Here is a 13,187-nt window from a genome sequence, read left to right on the forward strand (position 1 = left end):
AATAGAAGAGATTGCCTATTTCATGGAAAATTGAGTATACAGGAGCTCACTCTGGTATGATGTACGCAGGTACACTGGATGTGTTACACAAGTATATGGGCTGATATATAGCAAGAAGAGTTGATCACTGTACCACTGATACTTAAGTGTACTGAGGGAGTTCAATTACAAGGACTACCTTGGGTATCTACACATTCAATATCTGAACATAATGCCAACATTAGACAAGAACTTGCTTGCCTTCCACTTGAACCAGAACATGCTTTGAAGCCAGGATAGGTGCAGGGATAGTAGTCAAACTGGCTCTAATAATACTTGCGCCAACCAAAAGTTTTTTTTCTTCTTGACTTACTGAGGTACAGCACGTTGAACACATAATTAAAATGCACAGGTCTTTATTGCATCAGTAGAATGGGTGACTTTGGATGATTTTAAACATGGCTAGTAGATAGTAAAATTCAATGGTAAAACTGTCATGGGTTGGCAGAGTAGGATACCATTGTGAAAAACTTAGTATGAGTTTGGGCACCTGTTGCATGCTGCCACCTCAATAAAGGAAAGGAGATTGGTGAATTGTCAGAACTGCTGTCTTTCAAGTGAGGTGTTAAACTGATGCCCTGTCAACCTGTTCAGGTATTGAAGCTTCAAGTCTCGAAAGAGATGAAACGGCTCACCTGGCAATACTAGATTTCTCAAGAGCCTTTGAGAAGGTTCCTCATGAAGAGCTTTGTTTATCATGGATAGGCAGTGAGAAAAGGTTTATAATGGATTGAAATGTTTGAATAAAAATATCTATTAATCCATTTGTAAAAACTATGTCCAATTCTGTGTGTAGGAGCCATGTATGTAAATGGGAGCCTCGACTATGAATCCTGCCAGGAATATTACCTGTCAATTGATGGTAATAGGAAAGGAAGACCATTGTTTAGTGATAGTACGACGGTGATTATCAATGTCACGGATGTTAATGATAACCCACCCAAGTTCAGCCACAGTGTGTACAGTGCTGAAATCAGTGAGGATACTCCACACGGGGAACTGGTTCTTAAAGTAAGTAAAAAATAACCGTTGTTGTTACATTATCATCCAAATAGAAATCAGCCTGGGAAGTAAGATCGAAACTGCTGTTGTAAAGATCAGCGTAAATTATAACTACACAATCCATCCCAGTGATAAATCAGTTGGACACCGTCTCCTCTCTCAATCTGCTAATTCTTTCAGTGGTCCCACCTACCATGTTATCTCAGCTAACATTTAACTAATTTATCATTTAACTAACTCAACTAACACCGTTTACATTTTTATAATTATGATAATAAATAAATATAAGTAGCGTGGGTATGTAAAATCTGACTAGGAACACATAAAACTATGTTTTGAGGATACTTCCTGCACAGAAGTCAGGTGACAATCTTTTATGCTGATGGCGATGTGAAATTACGTCTGCTGTGAAAAGTAAATAATCACGGTGGTCTTTGTCCGTATAATGAAATTGTAATTTAATGTTGGCTTGGCCTGAGTTAGAATTAGAATTCCAAGCAGAGTCTGCCTTTAGGGCTAAAGATCTGAATGCTCTTCAGTTACCATTTATTAGTTCAATAAGACAAGACAGGACTTTTCCCTCATCTTGTTCTCTCTTTCTTTTTTGTCTTTCCATTAGGTGACAGCCACTGACAGAGATGGACCCCTAAACAACCTGATCCATTATTCAATAATGAATGGCGATCCTAACCAGCATTTTAGGATAAACCCAAAGAATGGGGAGATTTTGTTATCACACCACCTTGACAGGGAAGAGGTAAATAGAAAGCCTGTAACAGTAGGTCTGGGAGGTATAGTTGATAAACTATTGCCTTTCCAGGTGGACAGATAGCACTGTCATGATAGGCATGATTGAGCGGCATACTGAGTAAGAATATTGTCCTGGTGGGGCACTGATGGCACAGTAGATAAGTATATTCCCCTTCCTGATGAGACTTGGTAATGCAATGGTTGAGAAAACTTCTTTTACCCCTAAAACCTGACTTCAAATTTTAACCAGAAAGAAATGATAGAGGTTCCTTTTTTGGCAAATTGGGTCAGCAACAGTGGTAGCCAGTTTCTGTATTTCTGATCTCAAAAATCATATTTACTGAACAGCAGGCATGGGGTACTATGTCTTCATTTCAAAGGTTCAGTAAATCAGCAAAATCACAGTGAGTATCATTTCCGGAATTCCACCAGTTATGAGTGGACTTCATCCTGAAAACTGCCATAAAATACTATTGACAAAAATTAGGATCTGTTAAAGCTGCCTGAGAATATGTGGGTCAACTGCTCAACATTAGCTACAGAATAGGCTGATTTGGAGCCAAGCCTCAGACACCTGGACATTTTGTTCAAGACCTTGTGAAGGCACCCTGTGAAAGCATTGTGTTCGTTACTGTCACGGGTAGTGGATGTGGCCTTAAGGTTGTGGCTTCACAAGGCAATAAGTGTTTGCTTACTTTCAGACTGTTCAGGTTGTTCATCAGGGGAGATTGCTGATATTTAGTTCAAAAGATTCTTATTGTGGAATTTTGTTTCTGGCAAGGCTCCAAAGCTCCGCCACATGCTTCATCACCCTGGACTGAGTGCTGACAGGTTATTTGACTGCCAGGAATACCAAAGACAAGCCTGGTTTGCTTCTGACCAGTGTCCATAAATGAACACTTGCCAGCCACTGTAAACAGAAAGGGACCAGGACTGGGAATGCTGGATGATTTTTTTTCCCTCCCTAAGTCCAGGGTTGCTGAGGTTAATTCTATCAATAATCCCACATGCGCTGTTTTCTCAACTAACATAGCTTAGACTAAGAAAAACATGGGACCTTCCCATATTCCTATGACCCATTACCACATCACAGAATGCATTGGCCCAATGAAACCCAAAGTATTTTCTTATCTGCTGCAACGTTTGCAGAATGGTAGTAATGCAATATAAGTTATTTAAGTTTACAGTTTTATGATTATAATAGGACCCATGGTTGATATTGTGTCTCTTCTCCAGATATCCAGTTATTCCTTGACGGTTCAGGCCATAGACAATGGCGAGCCTCCACTATTCAGTCACACTGCTCTAAACATCCAGGTGTTAGATGTGAATGACAATCCGCCTATGTTCTTTCAATTCAACTACAGCGTGGTTATTCAGGTGGGTGTGAGTAGATCACAGCCATGATCTTTCAGAAGGGTGTACACAGGCATTTTATTGCAAACACGATACTAATAACAACACAACAACTTGCATTTCAATTATACATTTAACATAGCAAAGCATCCCAGTAGACTTCACAGGAGCATTATCAAAGAAAACCTTGACAGCAAGTCACAAAAAGAGATATTAGGACAGGTGACTAAAAGCTTGAACAAAGAGGTAGGTTTTAAGCAGCATCTTAAAGGAGAAGAGAGAGCTGTAGAGGCAGAGAGGTTTAGAGAAGGAATTCCTCATTTGAGGCCCTAGATAGCTGAAAGCACAGTTGCTAATGCTGGAGCGATTAAAATCAGGAATGCACAAGAGGGCAGAATTGGAGGAGCATAGGGTTTGCAGAGTTCTCGGAGGGTTATAGGGCTGCGAGAGGTTACAGAGATGGTGGAGGTGGAGAAGCATGCCATTGCAGAATTTGAAAACAAGAATGAGAACTTTAGAAATGCGATATTTCTGAACCAGGAGGCAATGTATGTCATCACATGGCTTTATTCACCCCAGCTACTCTTGGATATGGTATATCTTTCCACAGACATTTTAAAGATGTGTGAGTGTAAGAAGCTGCAGATTGTCATGAAGCAAAGGTAGTGACTTCAGTTAGAGAGAACTACATCCTTTATCGCTTATCACTTGTCAACTATGTTTGATTCAAGTCCTCTTGGAGAGAATCTAACATCTCTTCCATCAAACAGCTGCAAAAGATCAGATGTGATTTTTTTTTTCCCAGCTGTCACAGGCATTTTGATTTGATTTTGTTTCAGTGTTGATCATCGGCTTTAACTTCTTGCACTGAGAGAGCTGGGTTTTATCAGCCCTTGTGGGATGGACTGGCAGGCAGGGGACCTTTAACATGACAAGGTGTGGAAGGGGTGGTGAGGATGGTGGGGGAGGGGGTGGGGGGGAGGTGTGGGGTGGTTGGAGTGCTCGTTGCCTTCCCACCGCCCTGGCACTCTGCCAATGGTGGGGCAGGGAGAAGATGGCCCTCCTGCCCAAAGGCCAATCGTGCCCCTTAAGTGGCCAATTAAGGGCATCTTCCTGCCGTCACGGCATTTTACCAGCAGTGGGTGTGCCTTCCACCCCGTGGAGAGATCGCCAGGTGAACCGTATGGTCTTATGGCGGACGGCCTCCTAATTGGGCACTATGTGGCCCCTGGAGGACCACCCAGCAGCAAAGACTTTCCCTATGACAAGAACCATACCCCACCCACAACCCCTCCACCACCCTCCCCCCCGGCACAACCCCACTTACTTTCTTGCGAGGGCGGCATCCATCACTGCGTCCTTTCAGATGGGTGCAGTCCCAGCAGTGGTCACACTCCCAAAGCCACTGCTAAGACTAAAGAGTTGCCAGTCCTCCGATTACCAGCAGCATTTGGGGGCGGGCTCCCGCCTTTTAAGAGATGGAAACCCCAATGGCAACTAATTAGTTCCTGGATGGGCCTAAAATGTAGCTGAGGAGGGGTTTACCCCCTGCTTTCTGGCCTGTTGTCAAGGCTATGTTGCGCCAATAAAATTCAGCCCAGGGTTTATGTTTGCCATTACGGACCTGGGCACTTAATTTAGCAGCCACAATTTATGTACAGGAAAGAATATAAAATTGATGTATTACTCTTGATATAAGATTGAATGTTGAGGCAAGATCAGAAGGTGAAGGAATTGGTAAGATGGATGTGGAGAATTGAACTTGCACTGAAATAGGCAATCAGGCCTGCTCAATGGGAGCACAGGTCAGAGAATCATGTGCATAGGCCAGCAGCCATCTGATTGATTGTGTTCCCAAATTTCTGATGAATTGAGAGAGTCCAACGTGGACAGCATTTGTTACCTTTGAAATGAGGGATAAGCTAATCAGTGTTGAGATGATGGTGACTAAAGCCCCATGTGGTCGTTAACTCGCTCTGCACATTTTTAGAGACTAAAAGCTGTTTCTCCCTTCTCAGGAGAATGAACCAATCGGCTCAAGCGTGTTGCAACTGTTGGTAGTAGACCGGGACTCCGGCTCCAATGGGCCGCCATTCGTTTTCTCAATTGCAGCCGGCAACGAGGGGAGCAACTTTCACATTGACCAACAGGGACTGCTGAAAACGCAAGCTCGCCTCCAACAGAAAGTGAGGGATCAATACATTCTGCAGGTCCAGGTAAGTTTTTAAAAATGTCTTACACTCTTCTCAATCCTTTCCAATGGCACTGACTGTTAGGTTAAAAAAGGAACTTAGGTACATGAGGTTGGGAGCCAATCAGCCATATCAGCATTAAGAATGGTGGACTTGTATGTGGTACCCTCATAGCCTGAAGCTGCTGGTGTTGAATAAACATAGGTCAATATCAACACATCTCCAGTTCTAGCTGTATTACTTAACCTGCACAACCAGATCCTCCAAGATACAATTAATTCTTATCTCTGCTGCATTGAACAGCATACCTCTTACCTGCTCAGACAAATCCTAAACTGGCACTGTTACAACCTTAGCAAACAATGGCACCATTGATGTGCCTCCCTACTGAATAACTGCCCTATTCTTTGCATATAGAACAAACTCATTAGAGCACCCATTATTCCACTTACCGCAGATATGAACTTCTCCAAACATTTTGCTTCAATATCAAGTATAATAAGATTTTGGTTGATACTTCTAATAATCTATTTAACTACAGGTACATTTTTGCAGGCTCAGGCACTGTGAATGGGAGAGGATTAAAGACTGGGGTATGATATTAGATACATCTGTTGGTTTAGCAAATGAAAGCCTCAAAGACTCTGGCACTGTTTCATATTGGCACACACCCAGAACTGTTAATCCAGTTCACCTTTCTCGCTAAATCCTGTCTGCAATAACTACAGCCAACAATAGGTAACAAGAAGTGACACAATGTCATTCATCTTAAACATTTGTTTTCTTCAGGTCACAGACAGCGGTCAGCCACCTTTGTCCTCTTCATCTTTTATAAACATTCGAGTGATTAAGGAAAGCCGGTACCCACCATCTGTACTTCCACTGCAGGTCTTCATTGTTACCTCCAGCAGCAAGTTCCCTGGAGGATTCGTTGGAAAAATTCACGCGACAGACCTTGACCTTCACGATACTCTCACGTACAGCACAGTTCCAGGGTTAATGGCAGCTGACATGTTTTCCATTGGAAGTGCAGATGGCAAAGTGTTGGCACAGCATGCCTTAGAAGCAGGGCACTACTCCTTTAATGTCAGTGTCACCGACCGAAAATTCATCACAACAGTGGGTGCACAAGTACACGTCACGCATGTGACGCCGGACGTACTCAACCACGGCATGCTGGTGGAACTGGTGCAGGTGACACCGGAGAAGTTCATCAGCAACCACTGGCAGAACTTTCAGAGATCCCTGGCAAACATCCTCCAGGTTAACAAGAAGGGCATTGAGCTTATCAGCATGCAGCCAGCGCAGGGTTCGCCAAACTTAGACGTGCTTCTGGTCGTAAAGGAATCAGAAGACTCCTTTTACAAACCTGACGTTCTGCAGCAGAAGCTCACCTCCTCTGCTGTGGACTTGAAGAAGTGGGCCGGAATTCAGATAGAGAGAGTCATTCACCGCTGTTCCAATCGCAACTGTCAGCAACAACACTGTGAGGGGAAATTTCAACTGGACATGGGAAATGTATTAACGTACACTACTACTATTCTCAGCTTCATTGTTCCTCGGTACCTTCACTATCAGGCCTGTTCATGTAATGGTAAGATTTCATTGTATGATCATTAAATCAAAGTGTTGATCCAGTTTTCTTCCTATCTGCTTCTGGAGGTATCCATCTTGACTCAGCGATAGCACTCTTGCCTCTGAGTCGAACGGTTTTGGTTCTGCCATTCAACAGGCTTGAGCAAACAATCTAAGCTTGTTTCAGTGCAGCATAGAGTGAGTTCTCCCAGTGTCCTGGCTAACATTTGACCAACACCACCAAAATAGATTACCTGGTCATTTATCACTCGTGCAAATTGGCTGCCACCATGCCTACAATACAGTGACTACAATCCAAAAAGTACTCAATTGACCATTAAGCATCATGGGATGCAAATTTACATAACACTTGTGTTAAGGCATTGTATAAATGCAAGATCTTTGGGTGGTGACTTGTGCTAAAGCACTATTAGCCCTCCGATACTCTGCCTAAGCATGATTCTTCATACATGAGTCCAGATGGTGAAAAACAGGATTTAGTCCCCAAGGGAGGCATCACGGTTGAACCTGATCCTGTACTGCTATCCGCACATACGTAAATACCTTGTAGCTGGCGGGACCCTTTGTGGTGATTAGGAGTAGGAAACCTTATTGATTCTTTTTCCTCAATGTTCTAGAAATTGTCAGGTCAATTATAGGACCTTTACTACTACCACAGTGAACTCAGAATCTCCCAAGAACTGAGCCTGTGACTTCTGTAACACTTTGTTCAAAACCAGGAAGTATATTTATCCACTGAGTATTATGAAAGCCCCAAAAGTGAACAAAAATAAGCATCTTAAAATATGATTTATACAGATATTGAAATGAATTTTAGTATCACTCAACAAGTTGAGTTGAACAGATCATTGTCCTGTGAAAATAGTTTTGATCAGTGACTAGTGCTCAATCTCACCAGCATAATACTGTCTTGATATACCAAAGGTGTACTGTCTTCACATGCTATGCAATGTAATTCAATTTATCACAGTTCCATCTGTGCTATATAGCATATCTAAACAAGTGATATGCACACCTCCAAAAACAACACTGCATCCCACCTATTTCCCTCAGCTAAGAGAATCAGCTAAGATTCTTGACTTCAACTTTTAAGTCCTTCCAGGGCCTCGTCTCTCCCAACCACCTTGATCTTTTCCAGCTATATGTTCATGAAAACACCCTCCAGTCCTTCAACATTCACTTATTTGCTCCCTCTATTCCACCATCAGTTGCCACTTCTTCAGCCACATTGCCTCGGTTGACTGGAAACCCTTCTATCCATCTTGAAATCTCCTTTCCTGATTTCAAATACCCCCTTAATACCTGCCTTTTCAACTGTGGTTTTACCTGCACCAATCCTATTCCTCACCTTCTCCTTTCTGCCACTTTTATCATTCACTAGTCACTATCCACCACCCTGTAAAGCTCTCTGAGACATAATGAGCCCTATAGAAATGTAATTTACTGTATATAAATGTCCTGCTCATTGTGCAGTAGCCTCCTAAGTTTCTCCCAACACAGGGTCACCATGTTGGAGTTATACTCACACCAATACAATGTAACAAATCTAATTGGTGCTATCAAACAAATAATCAATCTGTACGCTCTATCTGTTTCTTGCTTAGTTTGGAGAGCAATCATGTTGGCTCTATCTCACACTCGAGGAGGGATTTAAAGTTTTGTGGGTACTATCTGTTTGTAATGCATATTGGGCTTGCATTAGTCTGATGGGCTTTACCCAATATAGAGTTACAGCTTTGTGGGTTCTCTTTTTCACATGTTCACCCTGGGGCAGCCTTGCGCTACAAGTACAAAGATAGGCAATCATCAAAAAAGTTAAAAACAAATGAAAAACCTGGTCACTTTAACCAACAGAAAGTGTGCCTACCCAGTATCCCTTGTATTATTGTGTTCGGAAACCGTAACCTGCCCATAGCCTTAAAGCAACAGATTTACAAAGTCAACTCAACCTTCACTCAAAGTATTGTGACTACCTTCCTGTTCAGAGTTCTTTTGTTCCAACATAGAATCAGAAGTAGGTCATTCGGTCCATCATGCCTACACTGGCTCTTTGAAAGAATTATTTAATTAGTCCCACTGCTCTACCCTTTCCCTATAGCCTTGCAGATTTTTCCTTTTCAATTACATATACAATCCCATTTTGAAAGTTACTATTAAATCTGCTTCCACCATCCTTTCAGGCAGTGCATTTCTAATCAAAACAACTCACTGCATTAAAAAAACTTTCTCATCTCCCCTTTTATATTTGGCAAACAGTGAAGACCAGTGTCCTCATTCCATGTTCCGTTGTTGATGATTTAGAAAGCCTGAAGTGTAACCTAAGGTTAGACAATACAGATTAGAGTTATGCTAAAGATATAAATGTTTTTTGTTGGCTTCAATGAGCTGATATGTCATTGTCAGAAGCTGTACATATCTGCAGTCTTTAAGCTATGATGTCTAATAAATTCTGCTGAGACACTCATGTTGGACCAACAATTTAATTTATTAACGTTCAAGCAGACAATTAAACTCCTTATCACATTAAGGAATCCAATTTTACCCAGGCAATTCATAAACTAACTATAGATAAATGGAACGTTCAGAGTGGCACAGTCACATTGCAAATACCTTATCTTCGGCAGCTGCCCAGATAAGCAAAGTATTCACCAAATCCATTCTAAGTAGTGGAGTTCCTTTTACCATTACCTATCACCTATTACTGTTCACCTATCATCCTTGTTCTCACTGACCTACATTGGATCCTGGTCAACCAACATCTTGATTTTAAAATTCTGATCTTTCTTTTCAAATATCTCCATGGCCTGGCCCCCTCCCTATCTCAGAAATCTTCTCCAGCTCCTCAACTTTCTGAGATATCTGTGCTCATCCAATGCTGGCTTCTTGAGCATCCCCGATTTTAATCGCTCCACCAGTGGTGGCTTGCCTTCAGTTGTCTTCATTCTAAGCTCTGGAATTCCCTCATACATCTCTCCACCTCTTTAATTCACTTTCCTCCTGTTGGACACTCCTTAAAACCTACCCTTTTGACCAAGCTTTTGGTCATCTTACCTAATATTTACTTATGTGTCTCGGTGTCATATTTTGTTTTATAATGCTCCCGTGAAGTGCCTTGGGACCTTTTATAGGTGTTATATAGATACATGTTATTTTATTGAAGCCAGCATCTCCATACTCTACTACGTTTTGTGAAAAAATTTTAAATTCTTGGTTACTGTGGACATCAGTTGGAAATCTGCAGCATTGCCTTTCAGGCTCCAAGTTTTACCCCCTCTCGGTAACACATACAAATGTATGTTCATACAAATAATGAGGAACGGTAAAGACCCTGTGGTACAACCACAATTGTGATGATGGCAGAGCAGGCTCGAAGGGCCGAATGGCCTACTCCTGCTCCTAGTTTCTATGTTTCTATGTTACCAAAATATAAAAGCTCCACTCCATCCTATCTCGGTGACTAAAACTATTCCAGGAGATCTCTGTGGCCCTGAATTCCCAACAGCACTTAACTTTTGTCAGAATGCCAAGGTCTCTTTGTTTCTCCACCTTCTTTAATACTTCACCTTGAAGGGTATATATATGTTGAGCATTTGCCCTGCCCACATGAATAATGCAGCACTTTTCCAAATTAAACAACACTGGGCATTTATTGGAGCAAATATTAAATTAGTAAATTGTCTATAATTATGGCCATCAAATATGACGTTATTTTAACCTTCTGAAAACAGTGTCAGTTGAATGCATCAAGAAGTTTTTATATTTCAGATTCTTCTCTGAGATTCACTGGTGACAGCTACATGAAGTATCATTATCTGGGCGAAGAAGATCCACTAAAAACAGTCATCACTTTCCGAATACAAACTCTCCAGTCAGAGGCAGTAGTGATGTACACCAATGGAACTGATTCCAGTCTTCTTGAGGTAAAAGCGCAGCCTTTTCCATCTCCTTTAGATTCAAATATCATTTAAACATTAGGCCTTACAAACAACAAAGTTGGATCGCAGGTTTTGTGTGGCAAAATAGGGAGTTTTGGTCAGTTGAGTTTCTGATACATGTAGAACCCATGAAATGCCCTACTCACCTAATTCCAACAATTTAGGTGCAATTTGGAAAGTGAGGTCATTAGGTTTTGCTACGCTTTCCAGATAAAATTAAATAATAACTATATTATTGAGTGCCTGAGAACCCTGCTACTATAGTGTAATTATTGTCAATAAGATTAACACTGTCAAGAAGCTTAGGTGTGTGATTGGAAAGGGGTAAACTAATGAGTTTGGAGGGAAACTGAAGAGACTGAACAGATAAGGCCACTGAGATCAGGGAAGTTAATGAAACCAAGGAGCAAGCTGGTGATTGAAGATGCAAGACCCATGGGAGGAGAGCAGTTGATGATACATGAAGGATGGACTGATGGGCGGAACGATGCAATAGCAACTTGCTGACAAGACAGATGGCAGATTGTACTTCATAGACACAGTAGAGAGAAAGAACATAAGAACTAGAGGCAGGAGTAGGCCATTCAGCCCTTCGAACCCTCCATCTTTCAATGAGGTCATGGCTGATCTTCTACTTCAACACCATTTTCCTGCACTATCCTCTTATCCCTTGATGATGTTAGGATGGCAAAATCTATTGATCTCAGTCTTGAACATACTCAATGACTGAGCCTCCGCAGCCCCCGGGGGCAGAGAATTCCAAAATTCCTCCATCTCAGTCCCAAATGGCCTTCCCCTTATTCCAAGACTTTGGCCGGAAATTTTCTGCTCCCGTTGATAGCAGCCGCCATGGCGGGTGTGGGGAGAGGAGAATTTGGTGAGAGAGGCAGAAATCAGTTTCACGCCAGCGCGAAATCACAGCGAGATCATCTGATGGTGTCCGTCATGGCAGATCATGAATCCCGCTGGAGGCCAGCATGAGCCCAATTTGCATCCAGTTAATGGAATTGAAAATAAGGCCTAACCAGAATTGTAAAGGGGTGGGTGAGTTTGGGGGTGGGAAGGAGGGTATCTGCGGTGGGGGGTGGGGGGGAAGTATAGGGGTAGGAGGGGGTGTGGGGGTGGGAGGATATAACAGGGGAGAATGGTGCAAGTGGGGGAGGTAGGTGTAAGGGAAGGAGTTCAGAGTGGGGAAGGTGTCTGAGGGAGGAGAGGTTTCAGAGGGAGGAAGGAGTGCAGGGGCAGGAGGGAGTAAGGGTGGAGGAAGCAGTAAGGCTGGAGAAAGGAATAAGCGGAGAGCGAGCGGAGCCTCGTGTTGGACAGGCACAGGTGCTGCATGGGAGTGCAATCGGTGGGTGGGCAGAGATGCAGGTCAGCTCAGGAGGACAACTGAACAAGAGCCCCAGCAGGCAGCATTGAAAATGCTCAGGACAGTAAAATGAGTGTGATGGAGGAAAGAATTAGGTGGAGAGTGGAATGCCCAGTTGAATGTGCAAGGGAGGGAGGGGTCTGTGGAATCAATGTCTGCCTCCTGAGGAGCGAACTCAGGGTGGACATGGTAGGATCGAATGGTGAGTGTGGGAGGGGGCAGAGGCAGCCGGTAGGGTGGGAGGGTGAGGGTGCGTTGGTACCAGTAGAAGGGGTAGCAAGGGTGGTTGGTGAGGACATGGAGGCAAACACAGACCCTGAGGGTGGGAAAGAGGAGGTCATGAAGGTCAATGTGGATGGGGGTGGGATTTTCAGGTAGGGAAGGTAGGGACCTTGCACCTTCTCGTGGACATCCTGGAATGACAAGGGTTCGATCTGTAGGGTAATAGTGGGGAGGTGGAAGTTGATGCCACGGGGTGCACTGTGATGGGGAAAAGGACATGGGTGACTGGGGGAGGGGAAATGACGGGGAGCTAATCAAAAACTTAAAGACTACCATGCTATGCAAATCGAAAGTGAGCGGAGACTCATGTTGGACGGGCACAGGTGCTGCATGGGAGTGCAACCAGTAGATGGGTGGAGATGCAGGTCAGCTCAGATGGAGAACTGAATGAGAACCCCAGCAGGCAGCATGGAAAATGCTCAGGGCAGTGAGGTGTGTGATGGAGGAAGGCTCCGCGTGTGTGCGTAAGTACGTGGACGCACTCCTCTGACTTGTATGCACTCTGTTGAGGGTTTCCAACAGCTCTGCATGATGCTCCACCACCTTCTACTGACTCTCCACGATGAGTTGAAAGGCTGAATCGAGAGACTGATCATCTGACTCGTAACTCACAGATGCCTCTTACCCAGTAGTCCTCCAAGTGCCAGAGGCTCGACTGAACCTACC

At 43.3% G+C, this 13,187-nt stretch overlaps 1 protein-coding gene across 1 annotated transcript in view; it reads left to right on the plus strand.

Annotated features, from left to right (window-relative positions):
* fat2 (FAT atypical cadherin 2) overlaps positions 1 to 13,187 on the plus strand; it is a 167,489-nt gene that overhangs the window by 133,587 nt on the left and 20,715 nt on the right. The window contains exons 15-20 of the mRNA XM_078551083.1: positions 836 to 1,050; positions 1,661 to 1,798; positions 3,028 to 3,171; positions 5,166 to 5,363; positions 6,129 to 6,933; positions 10,701 to 10,855. Coding sequence (XP_078407209.1) covers positions 836 to 1,050; positions 1,661 to 1,798; positions 3,028 to 3,171; positions 5,166 to 5,363; positions 6,129 to 6,933; positions 10,701 to 10,855 — 1,655 coding nt within the window. The remainder of the gene's footprint in view (positions 1 to 835; positions 1,051 to 1,660; positions 1,799 to 3,027; positions 3,172 to 5,165; positions 5,364 to 6,128; positions 6,934 to 10,700; positions 10,856 to 13,187) is intronic.

This window comes from Cetorhinus maximus, chromosome 10 (assembly GCF_964194155.1).
Source record: "Cetorhinus maximus chromosome 10, sCetMax3.hap1.1, whole genome shotgun sequence".
Lineage (NCBI taxonomy): Eukaryota > Metazoa > Chordata > Chondrichthyes > Lamniformes > Cetorhinidae > Cetorhinus > Cetorhinus maximus.